Below are 19,167 nucleotides of genomic sequence, written 5' to 3'. Positions count from 1 at the left end.
GTTCTACCACATCCCAAAGGAACTCTATTGGATTGAGACCTGGGGACTGTGGAGGCCACTAATGATCAAGAAACCAGATTGAGATGACTGGACACGGTCAGCAACAATACTCAGGTAGACTGTGGACTTTAAACCATGCTCAGTTGGTATTAAGGGGCCCAAAGTGAGCCAAGAAAATATCCCCACACCATTACACCACCAGCAGCCTGAACCGTTGATACAAGGCAGGATGGATCCATGCTTTTATGTTGTTGATGCCAAATTCTGACCCTACCATCTGAATGTGGAGCAGAAATCCAGACTCATCAGACCAGGCAACGTTTTTCAGTCTACTGTGGTGCACTTTTGGTGAGCCCATTGGAGTTGTAGCCTCAGTTTCCTGTTTTTAGCTGACACCTGGTGTGGTCTTCTGCTGCTGTAGTCCATCTGCCTCAAGATTGGACGTGTTGTGTGTTCAGAGATGTTCTTCCGCAGACCTCGGTTATAAGGGTGGCTCACTGAATATTTTCTCTATTTAGGACCATTCCCTGTAAACCCTAGAGATGGTTGTGGGATAAAATCCCAGAAGATCAGCAGTTGGTCAGATACTCAGAGCAGCCCACCTGGCACCACTGACCATGACATGTTCAAAGTCCCTGACATCATATCATACCAAGTGGTCTTCATCACGTCTTCATCAGGTCTTCAGACTGAATGTGCTGAGCGGCTGCCATGTGATTGGTTGATTACATATTTGAGTTGACCAGCAGCTGAACCGTTGGGCCTTTTAAAGTGGACATTGGGTGTATGTCTCACTCTTACCTGGCCCATGTTCCACTGCCCTTGTTGCACACTGAACATGTTCTGTCCCTGGTTTACTGGAGTAGCGCCCTGCTGCTGCTGCTGCTGCTGCTGGATGCCCATGTAGGTTCCATTAGGCATCATGGCCCCTCCACCCATGGGCGGCACTGCTCCACCCATCCCTGGAGCAAAAGCCTGCTGAGCAGATGGCATCTGAGGCTGGCCCATGTACATCCCTGCTGGAGAAAAGAAACACAGAGTTAAGTTTGATGACAGGGATATGTACATTTTAATGCTGAGCTGTTCACCAGCTGATCCTAATGGAGAAGTTTCCCTTCAAACCAATCATACTTTTAGTTTCTCTGTGATTTTCTGGACACAAAATAAAAATGAGTGAGGGAAGTAATGACATTATTAACTGTAAATCTTTCCTCTAATTGTCATATATATGTAGAAATTAACCTTCTTGTTTGTTCTAAGTAACAAAAAAAAAGACTTTCCAGTCTTTGGTAACTGAGGTAAAACATTTATTTCTGTTTTGCTTTTGGTGTGTGTGGGAAAGCTGAACTCCTTGTTCAGTTTAATCTAGATTCACATCAGAAACACTGGTTTGATGAGCTGTGTTGTTAAAATGCTGTTCAATCAGGAAGTTAAACCTGGACAGAAACATGAGACTGCAGGTGTCAGGTCAGCGTGAGGCTACACTGATTTTATCAAGTTAAGTGTGAAAAGAAGAGACGGGCAGCAGGACCACTTCTCATCATTGTGTCCAGAAGTGAACCTCAAACTGAAGCAAGTCCCATTATGCTGAAAATACATCACCCATTAGTTTATTCTTCCATCAACGCTGTGTGAGAGCACAGTGGGAATTTAATAAGAGCAGAAATCAAACATGTATCTACCAGACTGTAGGAACAGAAAGAGAACGTCTGCTTTACACAGAACATTTATCAGCTATGATCAAAGGACTACAAGAGTCCAGATCTAAAATGGTTACAACACATCTTCACAGCTCTACAGCAGTCCAAAGCCCCATATAGAAGGCAACATTTCACCTCAAAACGCAAAAAAAGCAGAGACAAAAAATCTGTGTTTACACAGAAACACTGAGGGACTGAAAATGCTGTAGTGAGCATGCCAGGCCTGTAGTTGGCGCTGTAACTGTCCTGTCCAGAAGCAGCTTTGGTAGAGCTCCAAAGACGTGGAGCTGAGCTGATCATCTGGTGTAGTGATGAATGCTGAGAGCAACAGATGCTCATTTTGTTAAAAGACAGTCAGCAGATTGAGCAGCACAAGCACAACATTGTAAACCACGATGATGGTAACAATGGAACTGTTGGACTGTTGTATGCAGATGGACCAACAGAGCATGACGCCAGTGTTTCCACTGAAAACACTGGCTTGATGTTTACAGGGCAATGGTGCCTGTGGTATTTCAGAAAATTTCCACCCTGAAGGTCGTTTTCAAAATTTTTAGGTTGGCTAAAACAACGTTTCCGTAAAAACATGAGGCCAAAACACAACAGTACTTTTACGTTTGACCTTAAAACTGTTGCCATGTAAATGACTCTCAAGTCTCAAGTGTCATAGCACCTTAACATTTCTTCAGGAGTCCCAAGTCTTACAGGGTAACAGCACACCTTCATAGGTCCACAAGAGTCCAGGTCTAAAACGGTCACACAGACCGACTTCACAGGTCTACAAGAGTCCAGGTCTCAAACAGTCACAAAGACCAACTTCACAGGTCTACAAGAGTCCAGGTCTCAAAGGGTCACAAAGACCAACTTCACAGGTCTACAAGAGTCCAGGTCTCACAGGGTTACAGCATTTTTTGCAGTTTTAGAAACACCACAACTCAGAAGGTCATCCAACACCTTCACAGATCTAAAGGAGACCAAGCACTAGAGCAGGGATCTCAAACTCGTGCCATGGAGGGCCAAGAGGCTGCAGGTTTTCTTTCCAACCAGAAACTCCATCAGCTGATTCCACTGATTAGTCCCTACTTTCTGCTTGAAGTTGAGGTAATTAGTGAAGTCAGCTGGTGGAGTTTCTGGTTGGAAAGAAAACCTGCAGCCTCTTGGCCCTCCATGGCACGAGTTTGAGACCCGTGCACTAGAGGGTCACACTGACCCAACTTCACAGATCAATAGCATAGCATATGCAATAGCAATAGGAGTACAGGCCTCAGAGCATCCTAGCACACCTTCACAGGTACACATGAGTCCAGGTTTTAGAGGGTCAGGACTGTTCTGGGTCTAACCTGAAGGCAGAGGGGAACCCTCTGGGCCTTCAAGGTATTCAGTGAAGGCCTAATAAAAAATACTGAAATAATTTTTGTACTCCTAAATAATTATCTTATTATTTTATTTTGTTTTTATTTATCTATTTTACTTACTGAAATCATAGCAATGAGTTTTATATTATTTTTATAAACTTGTCTTGGCAAACAGTGGGTTAATAAAACTAAATGGAAAATGGACCAATCACAATTTTCCTTTTGATGGAATCCAAGTAAATCAGCGACACCCTCTGGCAGGCAGGGCCTTCGGTAACTGCAACAAATGCCTGTGTAACTCAAGGGAATGTGGACACAATTTGACAATGACAGCTGTCTTAGCCAATCATATTTTGTTATGTTGCGGGCAGGATCATTTCCTGTCATCTTCCGGGGATTCGCAAATACTTAATGGATTAGTGCCTAACTGTAGCTGTGAGTGAGTGAGGAGAAAAGAGAAGATCTAGTTGGCAGAACGTGAAGAGAAATGGCGGAAGAACGGAGAAGACTGTGTGGTTGCTGGATTACTTGAAACTTTGTTTTCAAGGCTGTCTTTTCAAGAGAAGCTTGAAATTGCGCTGAAAGCACGCCAACTCCAACCTGGTCTAACCTCCGCCCAGGGCAGAGCGCATCCTCCGCAGCTGTAATTTGGTGACAGGCGCACATGTGCGCACATGTCATCAAAGCCTCAGAGGCAGGTTTCCAGAGTGTCAGGCACATTTTAATGCAATAAACAATCACAGTAATCGCTATTTAATGTAACCGTCTGAACCAGCATATACATTTGTATCTATATTAACTGTCCCGTCACATCTGATGTCAGATTAAAGCCGTTTGTCATAATGGAAAGTTAACCTGACGGCAGCTGGAAGTTTGATGCATATCTTACAATTAAACAATAAACAGCCTTAACATCTGATACTGAGTATATATCTGGCTTCTCTCATTTCATTTAATTCAAAGAAAAAAAGGAGAAAAAAGACGGAGAAGAAAAGGGAGAAAATAAATTTATGTTACTCTGGATGTACCTGTTATTTCCCATATTCCTCTATTTTAGTCTTTATTTTTAACGTGATCTAAAAAGATGGAGTACATTATTGCAAAGAGGATGAGGAGAACACAGTATATCACTAAAGGTACGCACGATTTAAGCACAAATTTGTGCGTACGCACTGTTCATGAATGAGGCCCATTGTGAGCATAGTGAGTGATAATTTTTAATATTTTAATTGTTTGAAGTTGTGTTAGGTATTGCAGTGTTCAGGCACATGATAAATTTGTAATCCAGCAAAACTATCAATATACTGAACGGTTCGCGACTGCCTGAAGAAGACCACCACAATGTGGAGATGGTCCTGACGTCTTAACCAGTTTATACTGAGTCTCCAGTTTCCTCTAACGTTGTTATTGTTGTGTTATTTGTTGCACTTAAAACTGATTCCTTTTTCATCAGAGAAGTAACACACACACACACACACACACACACACACACACACACACACACACACACACACACACACACACACACACACACACACACACACACACACACACACACAGGGTCTGGCAGGAGGAAGTAGGAGATTTGGGGTATAAGCCTGGCTCAGTACCTCTCTGCTTTGATCATCATCAGCATTTCTCTGGATTCAGGGAGGACAATAAGGCAGCAGAGCACCCTTCATCCAGATTAACACTCCTAATCCTGTAAAGACCCCACTAACCATGCAGCATGATCATCAATACACACCTGCTGTATGAAACCTAATGTTTACCCCACCATCCAGCCTACATTCCCACACTTACACACACTGGGGCTGGGATGATATGTTATTCTCAGGACTTGATTCTATTACAAATTTTGGGGTGCAGATTCAATTTAAAGTTTGATTCTTTGATATTTATGATTTTTGGGATTTTTAGTTTTCTTTTTTAACACCAGACCATGTGAAAAACGTTAAATGATGATGATGTCTATAGGCTATATCAGGAATCATATTTTCCCATAAAATGCACATCAGGTGAGTCAAAGAGAAACATTTCACCCTCTGCTGGAGAGTGGAAACTTTTGTCAAATCCAGTTTATGAAGGAAGACTAAAATAAAGAATATGAATTTGAAAAAACAAAAACAATATTTTGAAAGAGTCCCGATTTTGATATTTGAAAAAAAAAAATCCTGATGTATTGATTTTCGATTTTTCTCCGCACGCTAACACACACACACACACACTCACTCATACACACATTATCAGTGTGAAGGTTCAGACTCTGCACATGAGGATTGTGAGAGTTAACACACAGACTGTGTGTTTACTGCTGCAGAGGGACTTCCTTAATAACAGTGTGGAGAAAGCCTGCTGACCTTTCACTTACCTCCACTCACCTGGAATTTTATGGAGCCCTAGTTTGTGTGTGTGTGTGTGTGTGTGTGTGTTTGTGCGTGTGTGTGAGTGAAACACCTTGTCCAGGAGCAGGCTGTGGCTGTCCCTGCGGCTGACTGCCCACTGAGCTGCTGGAGTACAGAGACAGGATGGAGTCTTTGGATAGAAGCTTCTTCTGCTCAGCCTTTGTGGTAGTAGACGTGGAGGTGGAGGAGGAGGCCGAGGAGGAGGTGGAGGGGTCTGCAGGTGAAGGTGCTGCTGCGCTGGAACCGGACTGTGACAGATAGGATAAAAACAAAGAGTCATGAAATGTGAATGTAATGAAACGGTCTGCACTCCCACTCACTCTCTTGGTTCAAACACCTGTCCTTCAAAACTCTGTCCTGCACTAAAAAGTTCAGAAAACTTCACTCATCCTGACCTTCGGCTTCAGTGAGTGTTTTTCCCTAAAAAAACAGTATGAATCATGCATTTAACGCTGCATTCCAGAAAACTTGGAGGTCCACCACATCCCAAAGGTGCTCTATTGGATTGAGATCTGGTGACTGTGGAGGACATTTGAGTACAGGGAACTCATTGTCACAAGCAGATGATTCCAGCTTTATGACATGGAGCGTTATCCTGCTGGAAGTAGCCATCAGAAGATGGGTACACTGTGCTCATAAAGGGATGGACATGGTCAGCAACAATACTCAGGTAGGCTGTGGACTTTAAACCATGCTCAGTTGGTACTAAGGGGCCCAAAGTGAGCCAAGAAAATATCCCCCACACCATTACACCAGCAGCAGCAGCCTGAACTGTTGATACAAGGCAGGATGGATCCATGCTTTCATGTTGTTGACACCAAATTCTGACCCTACCATCTGAATGTGGAGCAGAAATCCAGACTCATCAGACCAGGAGACATTTTTCCAATCTTCTATTGTCCAGTTTTGGTGTTGCTGTGTGAATTGTAGCCTCAGTTTTGTTTATATCTGCAAACACATACAAAGACCAAGCGGCAACCTCCGGTCTGAGAATATGAGACAATGCTGAAGTGCTAAAATCTGCTGTTTCTCGAGTGTTCGCTTGAAGCTGGCTCCAGAAGTAGCGGAAGTCACACACACACCAAGCCAAAAAAAGCTGTTTTCAAAGCAGAAATTAACATATTTACAGCCTGGTTCAAAAAACGTCTCCTGTCTGAGTCGCTAATTTTACAACCAGCACCCACTGCACGGGGGGTGAGTTTTTTTCTAACTCGGCCGTTCAGAGGATGTTAAGATCTTGAGCCCTTGCAACTACCAATATGGCCGCTATAGCCCATGTGCTTCATTTTCCGTTTCAAAAACAGACGGGTGACATCAGCCAGACTACGTCCATGTTTTATACAGTCTATGACACAGATACTGCAGGGAACAACAGCAGAGAGTGAGCAGAAAAGCAGCAGAAGGGGAGCAAGGTGTAAACACACACACACACACACACACACACACACACACACACACACACACACACACACACACACACACACACACACACACACAGCTCCTTCACTCACGTGCACCATTTTTATTTTTTGAAAACCTTTTAGGTCCACAGCCGTTACAACTAATGGATGAAGCTGTCCAAAAAGTAACACCTGCTCTAGAGTTGTGTAAAAGTGTGTATAAAAGTGTGTGAGAGGGGAGAGGATGGAGAGGTGGGTAGGTGAAAATCAGCCCAAGTTAATACATGAGAAAACGAGATACAGTGTGATAATCTCTCTGTCTCTGATGAAGAAACATTATGTATTCAGTTTCCTTTGAACACCACCACTCTTCACACACATCATACCTGATCTTAGTTAGCCAACACACTCTGAAGTGCTTCTAAAGACATATGCAGACACAGACACACACACATGCACACACACGCTCAACTACTGAGACAGCAGTGAGTCTATTGTGGTGCTGACCTCCTTCAACAGCAGAAAGGAAGCATGAAGGAGAGGAGGAACACAAGATGAAAGGATAGAGGAAGGACAAGTCAAGGAAATGTGAGCAGAGGGAATACAGAGGGGAAGAGGAGGAGGGAGGTGGCTTGGATTAAAATGAAGTAGGAGGTAGGACAGAAGGAACAGAAAAAAGATAAAGAGGGGGAACAGAGAAGGTGAAAAGGGGGTGGATAACTTAAACAAGCTCTCACACACTGTGGGTCCATTCCTCTCTCAGGTGAGTGGAGGTGAGTAGGCCTGTCACGATAACAAATTTTGCTCGATGATAATTTTCCAAAATATTATTGCTGATAAACAATATTATTTTCAATATTATTGTCAATATTAATTTGTTTGTTTTTTTCCATTTTTTCATTGATGTAATTATGATAAATGGGAAAATAAAGTGAGTACACCATATCAAAAGCAAGAAACATTAATTTCTTTAGAGTATTTAACTGTAATTAAAAGGTCAGGAGCTTTTAAATAATATATATATATATATATATATATATATATATATATATATATATATATATATATATATATATATAATAAATTTAACAAACAAGAAAGAGAAAAAAATACAATGAAAATGAAATGGACTCTCTTTGAGAAAAAAATACATGTCGATGAAAATAATTAATACTAATCGAAAACAATAAAACATAGACCCTGTCTCTAAAGAAAAAATGAAACTCCAAAAAAAAATAACAACAACAATTAAAAACTATAGGCTAAATAAAAGGGAGTTTTCACAGTTCCTAAATTGTTTGTAACATGTACTTTTTTCCAGTCAATCCGTACTGTCTGTCAAACATTTTTAACATTTCTGGCTTTCAACCGTATTGAAGGGCTGCATTTCTTTGGCAATGTAGCTGTCTTTGAGCGCCACCATTTGGCGCTTTTATTTCTATTTACTTTGCAGACCAAAAGCCTCAGTAAGAGCGGCTTGTCAAAGAACAAGGCTCTGCTGCACCTCCTCTTCTTCTTCTTCGTCGCCACTATTTTCAAACAAATGCGACATATCAGCTCGTTGGTGTTCATGAGCTCACACTTTGTTCATTCTGATAAAAAACAAAATATTCCCACGCTGGGACTGTGGCAGGCGGCTTAAGAATCATATCTTTGGTGCCATCACTCATATTAGCGTGTGTTTCCTCCTTACCCCTCAGGACGCTCGCTTCAGCTCACTCCGTGTGTACGCGCGAGCAGCCCCGTCTTAACCCCAAAGATTGAATTTTTGACAGATGCTCACGCCGCTATAAATCCGCTAAATCCACTATAGAACCTATGCACCCCAATGTTAGGATAGATAGACGTAGTGAGCCATCTACTCATTCAGCCTCTTTGGTCGAAAGAGAGGAGGAAAACAAATATGCATGCATGTGTCAGTTTATCGAGCTGGCAAACTTACCAAGGACGTTTTTATTTATCGTTCAGTTAATTAATTTGTCAATTATCGTGACAGGCCTAGAAGTGAGTCAAGTGTTGACAGAGGTAGAGTGGAGCAGCACGTTAGCATGATAGCTGTTCCTCAACAGAAGGTGGGAGGAGGCAGAGAAGTCTCCTCACCTGATCTACATGACAGCCACTTTACTGACGGACACACCTGAGCATGTTTCCTGCAGAGCTTGTTCATGAAGTGTATCAACACAGTTAACAGACTGCAGCAATCAGCTGTTCAGGACGTGTTTGTGGGACAGACAGCAGTGCTCTGAACTGGTGTGATAAGACCATCACTGAATGATCCAAACAGGCCAGCATGGAAAAGTTCATCCACAGAAACTGCTCTGAGGTAGGCTGAGTTTAATTAAGTTTGGGCTGAGATATGGTCAGCAGCTTCCCACTGCTCATTGGTCGACGTTTGGCCTTTTCACTGTGCAGATATTAAAACCCCAGAAAGGAGGATTAATATCACACCCTGCAGTTTCTCCCACACCTTAAAGACTTTTTCTGCTACTTCCCTGATGAGCTTCTCTCTGCCTCTCTCTCATAGGTGCAGTAAGTTAACCTTTCATGATTCAGCAGGTTATGTCTTGTTGTTACCATGTTATATATGTGACGTATCCCAAAGCGGTCATTAAGTACACTTACAGATACTCTCTGGATATTTACTTCTGGATTTATATTTACTTCAACCATGCAGGTTAATGATGTGTAAACCAGTAGAAAGACATGAGTCTACCTGTCTGGTGGAGAAAATGATGTGAACCAGGTGGTGCAAATGCATGAGTGTTTCGTTTTGTTTCGTTTTCCATCGTCCAGGTTGCGGGGACAGCAGTGCCATCAGTGACGACCAATGGCCCCAGTCCCCTGCCACTTTTACCAGCTCCTCTGAGGGGATACCAAGGTGTTCCCAGGTCAGTCAAGAGATATAATCTCTCCACCGTGTCCTGGGTCCTCCCGGGGTCTCCTTCCAGTTTGACATGCCGAAACACCTCCCCAGGGAGGCGTCCAGGAGGCATTCTCACCAGATGCCCGAACCACCTCATCTGGCTCCTGTCAATGCAGAAGAGCAGCGGCTCTACTCCGAGCCTCTTCCGGATTTCTGAGTTCCGAACCCTATCTCTAAGGCTGAGCAGACACCCTACGGAGGAAACTAATTTCAGCCGCTTGTGTCCGCGATCTTGTTCTTTCAGTCACTACCCACAGCTCGTGGAAAGTAGATTGACTGGTAAACTGAGAGCCGTGCCTTCTGACTCAACTCCCTCTTCACCACAACAGACCTGGTATAGCGTTCACATCACTGCTGACGCCGCCCCAATCTGTCTGTCAATCTCTCGCTCTGTTTTCCCGTCACTCTTGAACAAGACCCCAAGATACTTTAACTCCTCTACTTGGGGCAAAGAGTCTCTCCCAACCTGGAGTGGGCACTCCTCCCTTTTCCGCCCGAGAACCATGGCCTCGGACTTAGAGGTGCTGATCTTCATCCCGGCTGCTTCACACTCAGCTGCAAACCGCCCTAGTGTGAGCTGGAGGTCAGTGTTCGATGAGGCCAACAGGACCACATCATCCGCAAAAAGCAGAGATCAGATCCTGAGACCCTGAACCTGACTCCCTTCGCCACTTGACTGCGCCTAGAAATCCTGTCCATGAGTAATTTCAAGAATCGGTGACAAAGGGCAGCCCTGGCAGGGTCCAACCCTGACTGGGAACAAGTTTGACTTACTGTTGGCAATATAGACCAAGCTCTCACTCCTGAAACACAGTGACTGAACAGCCCCAAACAATGGGCTATGCGTGAATGAGGAGAGAATTAAATATTCAAAAGAAAGAAAGACGCTTCATTCGCTCATTGCCAGAGATGAACAATCTGAACTTAAGCAACCCTTTTGTGCCTGACAGCCAATCAGAACAGAGATGGCGATGTATAATGTAAGGAATCAGCTGCTGTACATCTGTATGCACCTCAAGGAAACCTGTAGACATAAACAGTCATTCATAACAAGGAAAGCTGCCAAGCAAGTGGTCTGTTTTGCTGGAGTTTCCTCCTTCAAAACCTGAAATGCAGAAGAAACTGTAGCAGTGGTGCCTTGTCTCTTATAGATCAGGCACTCCATGTATGAGACAGACAGGAAAAATAATGTCACAACCACCACAAGAAGTACGATAATAAAAACCTCTGCCTTTTTTGAGCGCTTCCAACATCATCTTTGTTGCTTCGCTCCGCCCCAAGCGACGGGTGCCACCGCTCTTGAACAGCCACATATGCTGCCATTGTTTGTACAGACCTCTAAACCAGCTGACAATCATTGGATATGAATCTGAATTCTATTTATTTTTATTACTATGAGAGAATATGAGTGAGAGAAAAGCTAAGTATTGATGCGATTGATAAAATGACATTAAATTCATTTTCATCCAGAGAATTCATCCAGAGAAATGTGAATTCATTCTTTGTAAAGACCAGGGGCCTGTACTACGAAGCTGGATTAAGTCATCCAGGATAACTCTGCGACAACTCGTTGAACTTCACCGGATCTCCGTCATCCAGATCTGCTGAACTGTGAGGCTCGTTATCAACTCCATAAGTGAATCCGGCTGGGATCTGTGCATAAAATGGGCGTGGTTAGCAGCCCCAGAGCATTTTCCACAATGGAGAAGAGAGCGGTCTACTTTACGGTGGAGCAGCAGCAAATAATCCTGCAAAAATATGAGGAGTACCACAGTGTTAACCAGGCCAGGAGCAACACGACTGCGGCTGCGAGAAGCAAGGGGATTGCTGGCAAAAAATTGCCGACTTTGTGAATGCGTAAATTTCCTAAATGCTGATATTAATAGACCTATCTCATCATGTGACCACACGGGCAGCGAGGTCCTTATTTATTCATGTTGTCAGTCAGTGTGTGTGTGATCAGCATCATATCCAACCTCATAATGAGAAAGAGTCCACTTTCCTACAAATCCCAAGGAAAACGCTCATTATAGGCAGTTTGTTTTGCAGATGCAATAGCAGTGGGGAAAAAAGGACGTGGGAGCAAATAAAAAATAAATATAAAAGCATCCTTCAAAGTGCTCAGTATGAAAGATTCTATTTGCACATACTTTTCCCTGACAATGTGTCAGTTATGATGATCAGTAAGATATTGTTTGTTCACAGCCCATAAGAAAAAATGTTGGGCCAAAAAGACAGGGGGTGGTCCTGCACCGGAGGACTTCACTCCGGCTGAGCAAATTGGTGACTGAGCGGTCTTATAGGCCCGCCCGAGAGAACCGATTGGTCAGCAGGCGGTCTGTCACACTCCGTGAGCTCTTATCCTGGAACTTAACCTGCTCCAGACCATCTTTGGCGTTCAGCATCAGTTACTGGGGCAACGTGTCTGGATAAAAAGAGATCCACTTTCGTAGTACGGAAAACCCAAAACTTATCCAGGAAGTTATCTCTCTAAGAGCTAATCCAGCTTCGTAGTACAGGCCCCAGATCTCAGTCCGTGTACTTCTGAAGAACCACCAGCTGGACATTCAAAGTCTGACCTTCCCTACCACACAGGACACATGCTCAGGTAGGCTGTGTTCTCAGAGCCATGAGCTGTGTTTCTGAGTGTTTTAAAAATATCCTTTAAGCTCTGTCACAGTGTGTGTTTCACTAATGCTGAGGAGCAAACGAGAGCTCAGAATGTGCTCCCTGAAACCCATGCCTCTTTAAGCACAAATGAAATTGCTTTAACACTTCACATTTTCCAGCAGCCTTTCAGCTCTCTTGCCATCTGGGACTGCCAGACTCTCCAGGAGAATTAGCTCCACTCTCTCCGTGAAAGGACAGCAGATATTCGGCTAACAGCCAAACAGGGGGCACCATCGGGCTGACGTCACCTCAGGAGCAGGAGAGAACAAGTCTGTCACATGTGCATCCACCCTTCACTCTGTCCTCCCCTCAGTTCTCTCTCTCTCTCTCTCTCTCACACACACATCGTCTGCATACTGTGTGATGTGTTGCTGGGCTCCTAGCAGCACATTGTGTCACAGAAAGCCTCTTGAACAAGGCTCCATTCTTCTTTCAGCTAATGTTGGGAGCAGAGCTCTGAATTATAGCTCTGACAGCTCTTTTCTCACTGTCTCTATTCATAGGCCTCTAAAGCCAACACATACACACACACACTCACACACACACACACACACACTATCGCTCTTTCTCATCAATGCTTCAGATGCTTATACACTCCCCTCTGATAGACCATCTGTGGCTTTAAAACACACTGGGCTCAGTGTGTGTGTGTGTGTGTGTGTGTGTGTGTGTGTGTGTGTGTGTGTGTGTGTGTGTGTGTGTGTACTGCAGGATTTGTGCTAATTTACTGAAAACAAAAGTGAAGCTTGCTCTGTTAATCTGAATGCAGGATAAAGAGAGTAAGGAAGAGGATGAGGAGGATGAGGAGCTGATCGTCACCTCTTCTGTTAGTTCCTGACTCCTTTCCTCAGCCTTCATCCTCTCTGGATCAGCCACATCTTCTACCTCTTTCCCCTCAGTTTGGCCCTTTTCTAAACCTCACTACCTTCTCCTGTTTCCTACATCCTCTCCTTTCCTCCTTCTCTCCACTCCAGTCTTTTTCACCCCTCTCTTTATCCTTCCTCCTGCTCAGCCCTGAAAGTTAGAAAGAGACTGAAAGAGGCATGAGAGGGAACTTGAGGTTGTGTGTTATGTAAAGGTCTACTCAGTGTTTATGGAAAATGAATGTCAGTGTCCTCCTTGATTCGGGGGGTTTCCGTTTCCGGCGACGAGAGCATGGACGCGTGAGCGTGCAGCTCCTCTCAAACTCTGAGCCAAAATCGAGAAATAATGACTTAGAGATAAAATCATGAAAGAAACTTATGCTTAAATGTTATAAGGAATGCATCTACCCTCCGGAAAAGTACCAGAAACAACGAGAAAAGAGAATAAGAGGAAGGAAAAAGATCAAGGTATGGCGAGCTTTGACGAGTGTCTGAAGGAAATGTTTAAAGAGGCTGCAGCTGAAATAGCAACAGAGCTGCGGGAGTTTCGCTGAGATTTTAGAGTATTCCGAGAAGAAACGAAGAATAAAATGGCTGAATTAAGGAGAGAAATGGGACAATACAAGTCCGAAATGCAGGGCATGGGCGAACGTATGACTGCAGCGGAGGAAAGGGTGAACTGCACTGAAGAGAGAGAAACTGTTCTTGTGGAAGTGATTAAAACACTGACACACAATGTAAAAGATATGGAGAAACGGGTTGAATACTTGGAAAACAAATCGAGGCAAATGAACATTCGTATTTATAATGTGAAGGAGGACATAGATCCTGCCAACATGATCGACTTTGTTGGCGCGCTGCTGCATGAAACATTGCAGATTCCAAAAGAGGATTTGAACATTGTAACAGCGCACCGCTCAGCGGCAGAAAACTAGAGACTTGCAAGCCACGAAGTATTATTGTTCGTTTTTCGACTTGGGAGACCAAGCAACAGGTCCTGCGGGCGGCATGGGGAAGGAAGAAGATTCATTACTGCGGGGAGCGCATCTATCTGGACCAAGATTTTACACCAGAGCTTCAATGGCAAAGGAAAGGCTTCATGCGCATTCGAAATCATCTAAAGGAGAAGTGTATTAAGTCACAAGTCCGATTCCCAGCAAAGCTGTTCGTGATGGAGGAACATGGCCCAAGGGTTTACAACACTCCACAAGAGGCAGAGCGAGCCTACGACCTGCGCTGCGCCAGCGGAGAGGGAAGAGTGGGTGCAACAGCTACAGCGCCTAGGATGGGAAAAGGTGAAAAACAGACCTAAAACTTAACTTACATTAAAGAAGATAAATGACGAATACAAAAGGAGACCAGTTGATCTTTAAGGTTCATGTGGCCTCAATTGCTTGGTCTTGTGGATATGTCCTCTATAACATCAGGAGGATCAGACCCTACCTGACACAACAGGCCACGCAGCTCCTGGTACAGGCCTTTGTGGTTTCACACATCGACTTGTGCAACTCATATTACTCAAATATAGACAAGAACAGCTCCTGCCTACCTGGGGTCCCTCATCCAGGTCTACACTCCTTCTGTTCCTCAACGCTCTGCTTGTGAAAGACGCCTGGTGCTCCCAGCCCAGCATGGCTCCAAATCTTTAGCCAGACTCTCCTTCTCTGTTGTTCCCTAATGGTGGAATGAATTACCTAACTCTATACAATCCACAGAGTCCCTTTCTACTTTAAGAGATGTCTGAAGACTCATCTGTTCAGGGAACACTTAGACCCTTAATCAGAGCCTTCTCCTCTTTGTCTTCTGGGGTAGAATAAGTCAGAAGGTCTCAGACCCAGCTCTGAGTAAATTTTTAGTGCTGATCATTGAACGTTGTTGAAGGTTGAAGTATATTGTTGCAGCAATTAATTGTGGTTAGTTGGCTACATTATTCTACATAAAAAGAAATCTTCTTGCACTTGATGGCAGCACCTACAGCCAAATAACTTGAAGCACTTTGTGGCACTTACTAGATTTTCCCTTCTGTCTACTAAATTCTTGCTTGTGCTGTATGTTGCTTTGGACAAACGTGTCTGCTAAATGAAACTGTTGAACCGTATGTAGTAAATCCTTCATATAAGCCAAATACCTGGAGTTCTCCTATTGCTGAGTCATGCCTGAACTGCTTACTTGTCCCAGCATGCATTGTTTCTGAGTCTATGACTACTGCACTTAATCTTGATGTCACTCTCACCAAACTCTCTGTCTCTTTCCTACAGATCTGTCTGAGCTCCCTTCTGGTCCGGCTCCGAGCTCCCCCTACTGTCTAACAGACTGTGTTGTCAGCAGTATTGGGAATAACAGCATTAAAAGGTGTTTCCCAGTAATGGGTAATCTAATCAATTACTGTTTTAAATGTTATAATGCCATTACTGACAGTGAAATTAGGCACGTTACTGTGTATCCAACCTGGCTCACTCAGCCAGGCACAATGGAGGAGCAGCAAATAAAATGTGGGGAAAGCTGCAGACACACAAGTAATGATGGGAACAATCATGTTGACACATCTTTAACAAAGAGCTGATGCTAAAGTAAACTTTTCATCAACAAATATCACACAGCTACCTATGTGTGTCTGTGTAACCTGCAGTCAGAGAGGATCTCCTGCAGCGTCTTTGGATCAAACCAACTCCACAGAGAGGGGTGGATGCTTTTTGAGGTTTGAATGTAAGGCGCAAATAGACGACTTGTTTTGACTTGAAAAAATACTATTACTAAGGAAAAAAAGTGCTATCACATAATTACTATTATAACGCTTTTTAATTTGAGGGATCCAGGACATTTTACAAACTACCATCCCATGTAAGTTTTTCCATGCTTTCCCAAAATATTGGAAAAATTTGTATAAAACACATCCTCAAATGCATGCTCTGTGTAGCTGACTTATTTTGACTAGAAAAATATTAAAGATGACAGGACCAGACTTAAAAATAAGGGGTTAATCTGGAGAAATTACAAGTCTGGAGTGAAGCAAGAGACAGGGTTAAAAAGTGGGAAAATCCCTCCTAGTTCAAAAGTGTTGGCAGGTCTACCTGACCTGGCTCACTCAGTCGGATACAGGACAGGAGCAGCAGATTAAATGTGCACAATCTGCTTGTGAGTGGTATCACTTCTGTTGTTGAGAAGTAAAAACGGAGTAGCTGGGTTTGGACTTCAAAGAAAGAAACATCACTCAGCCTTTAAGACAGAAATCAGGGTGTTCACTTTAAAGGATAAAGCGGTTTCAGAGAGACATCTGATGCTTTATTTAGCAGCGTTAAGAGAAAAAGGAAGAAGAGCACATCTGCTAAAATCTACAACCTTCATCCTCTGCTACTCTACTCCTGGACTGGAGATGGACCACAGTACGGCTTAAGGAGAAGGGTCCAGCTGTGGGTTTGATTTGTAGACAGTGAGACATTAAATATCAGACCGCTCTGTCAGCAGAGATGGAGACAGACTGAACCCCAGGCTGAAACAATCTGAGACAGTGATCAGATAAAGTTTCCATCATGAGGAAGTTAATGACTTCACTTCTGTTTGCATATTTATTCAGACTTTTATCACCTCAGCCTTTGTCGTCTGCTGTGGATCCCCCGAGCTCTTCTCATTCTTCCTTTATGAAGGGAACAGGAACACTCAGAGATTATGAGACCTCAGTTAATCCAGCTGAATGGAAGCGTGTCTGTTTCTGTACCATCCTCCCTCCCAGACACACACTGATTGTAAACACAGACTCCTGCGTGCTTCATTTTTAGAAGCCTTAATCCAAAGCAAACTCAGTTAATCTGCTCCTGGAGCTCTTATTGATGACTGACAGACCTGTAACCTCTGAGCTCTGCGAAGGTGGAAACACAGACAGGTGGAGCTTCCAGCCTGTGGTGTCTGTGTCCTTCACCTTTTCAATCATTGTTTATTTCTGCCTTATACTGGTCTCAAATATTTCTTCCTTTTCTCAAATCCTTATTTGATCTTAGTTTATTCACATGCTGAGGATTTTTTGGACCAGCTCTGAAACAAAAACACTTTTTCAGGCTGAGAGACAGAAAAAAATAATGAATGTGGAGAGAAGCAGAGTGAGCGAAAGAGAAGAAAAGCTGGGGATAACACGAAGCTTTCCCCTCCTACGAGGTGGTAATCGTATTTCTATAATTGACGTCTTTGCAGATAGGCGAGCGCTCCCTGATGCCGGTTAATAGCTGCAAGAATCAGCAGGCTGCCAGCTTCCTCTTTCTGCCCCCACCCAGAAACTCACAGCTGTGGAGTAATTTCTCCAACTCAGAGAGGATGTGAGTGTGTGTGTGTGTGTGTGTGTGTGTGTCTGTGTGTGTGAGTGTGTGGGTGTGTGTAAGGCTAGGGCTAAGTAGATCTGTCCTCTTGTGTGAAGCAGGTAGCAGAGAAACAGAGAAAATTTGAAAACTTCCGATTATATTTAATGAAATGTTTGAATGTTTTTTTTAAAATAAGGAAATTAGTTTGAATAATTGTTGTGAAGTACTCACTCTTGCCTTTAAGGATTGTGTATGAAGCTATTATTTTTGCAACATTTTGTGTGTGTGTAAATGCATCCACAAATGCAAAAACTGATCCACAAATGTGGGTCCAATTTCCAAACCTGTAGACTGATCTGCAAATAAATAAAAAGTGCTGAAAATGGCTGAAAATTCTGAGCATTTTATCTACAAAATCTAAAGATACACACAGATCATTGGCTACAACTGAGGCGGGCCTCTCACTGCATATATGTGATTTTTGAGACTGTCTTGCCGTGGAGTGATCACTGGACACCTTTGTGTTCTAAATCTCCTATTTTTCTGTTATTTCACAGCAAAGTCATTTTTTGTTGTGGCAGCACTTGTAACCGTGAAGGAGGAGGGAACACTGTGGATTTGAGACCCTGCTGTAAAGGGGGCACAGCATGTCTGTTCTCCACCACACAGACCGCTGTTTGTGCTCTGCGGCACGGACCAGCTGTCTGTGCTCCATAGCGCACACCAACTTTTTGTGCTCCACGGCACAGACAGGCTGTCTGTGCTCCATAGTGCACACCCGCTGTCTGTGCTTCACTGGGAGGACCACGTATCCAGTGATTTTTACAGTGTGATTTGTGTTCATGAACGAGAGGTGTTGATAGGCTATGCTATTTTGGTCAGTTTTAAAAAAAACAGCGTAATAAAGATTCCACAGCCTGTCCATGCAGTGTTGCACAGGCAGCCTGCTCCTTCCATGCAGTACCCCAATGTTCAGCAGGGTCTTTTTCCACCTTGTTTCCACCTCACACACGGTTACAAAACGCCATCACAACAAAAAGCATTTTGCTTTGAAAAAAACGGTAATTTTCTGTAGAAGTCTTTGCATTGTCACCTGCATGAAGGAATTAACAATAACAAGTAACAATTTAGGGAAAATCTGTTAAATAATGCTATTTAAATGCAGAACAGTTAATGAAAATGAATGTAATTGTAATGTATTTGCACTTCATTTGAATTAGGATATTTTACCTTAATTAAAAGGTTTAAAAAGCCAGTCATTTACCTTTTTTAACAGATTTTTTTCTTACAGTGTTGACATCCACTTGACGTCCAAAAAGGAAGAAAGAACGTATAATTGGTCAAACCATGTATGTGTGCACCCAGGTCTCACACTGACTAATAAAGCCCCAGAAATGAAGAGGTGAGTGAGGAATAAAAGGGCTGTCAGGGGGACGATGCAAGCAGTGAAAAAGAGAGGACACCTGAAGGGTGAAGAGGTGGGAAAGAAGAGCAGCACTTAACGTACAGTATGAAAGAAGAGTGACAGCACAGACAGGAAAATGGAAGGACAGAGGAAGGAG

The 19,167-nt window shown here is 43.4% G+C and overlaps 1 protein-coding gene across 5 annotated transcripts in view; it reads right to left on the bottom strand.

Moving 5' to 3' along the window:
• The window catches only part of LOC141794859 (stromal membrane-associated protein 1-like), a 183,374-nt gene that overhangs the window by 6,283 nt on the left and 157,924 nt on the right, over positions 1-19,167 (bottom strand). For 4 of the 5 annotated variants that reach the window (XM_074675425.1, XM_074675426.1, XM_074675421.1 and 1 more), the window contains exons 9-10: positions 5,513-5,708; positions 802-1,019 (exon numbers count right to left, since the gene is read on the bottom strand). In XM_074675425.1, coding sequence (XP_074531526.1) covers positions 802-1,019; positions 5,513-5,708 — 414 coding nt within the window. The remainder of the gene's footprint in view (positions 1-801; positions 1,020-5,512; positions 5,709-19,167) is intronic. The other variant, XM_074675423.1, reaches the window with a different exon arrangement.

Source organism: Halichoeres trimaculatus, unplaced genomic scaffold, assembly GCF_033239565.1.
Source record: "Halichoeres trimaculatus isolate MK-OKI-2021-1 unplaced genomic scaffold, fHalTri1.1 fHalTri1_scaffold_8, whole genome shotgun sequence".
Taxonomy (NCBI): domain Eukaryota; kingdom Metazoa; phylum Chordata; class Actinopteri; order Labriformes; family Labridae; genus Halichoeres; species Halichoeres trimaculatus.
Note: the sequence above shows the minus strand (reverse complement) of the source record. Positions and strands in the feature narration are given on the sequence as shown.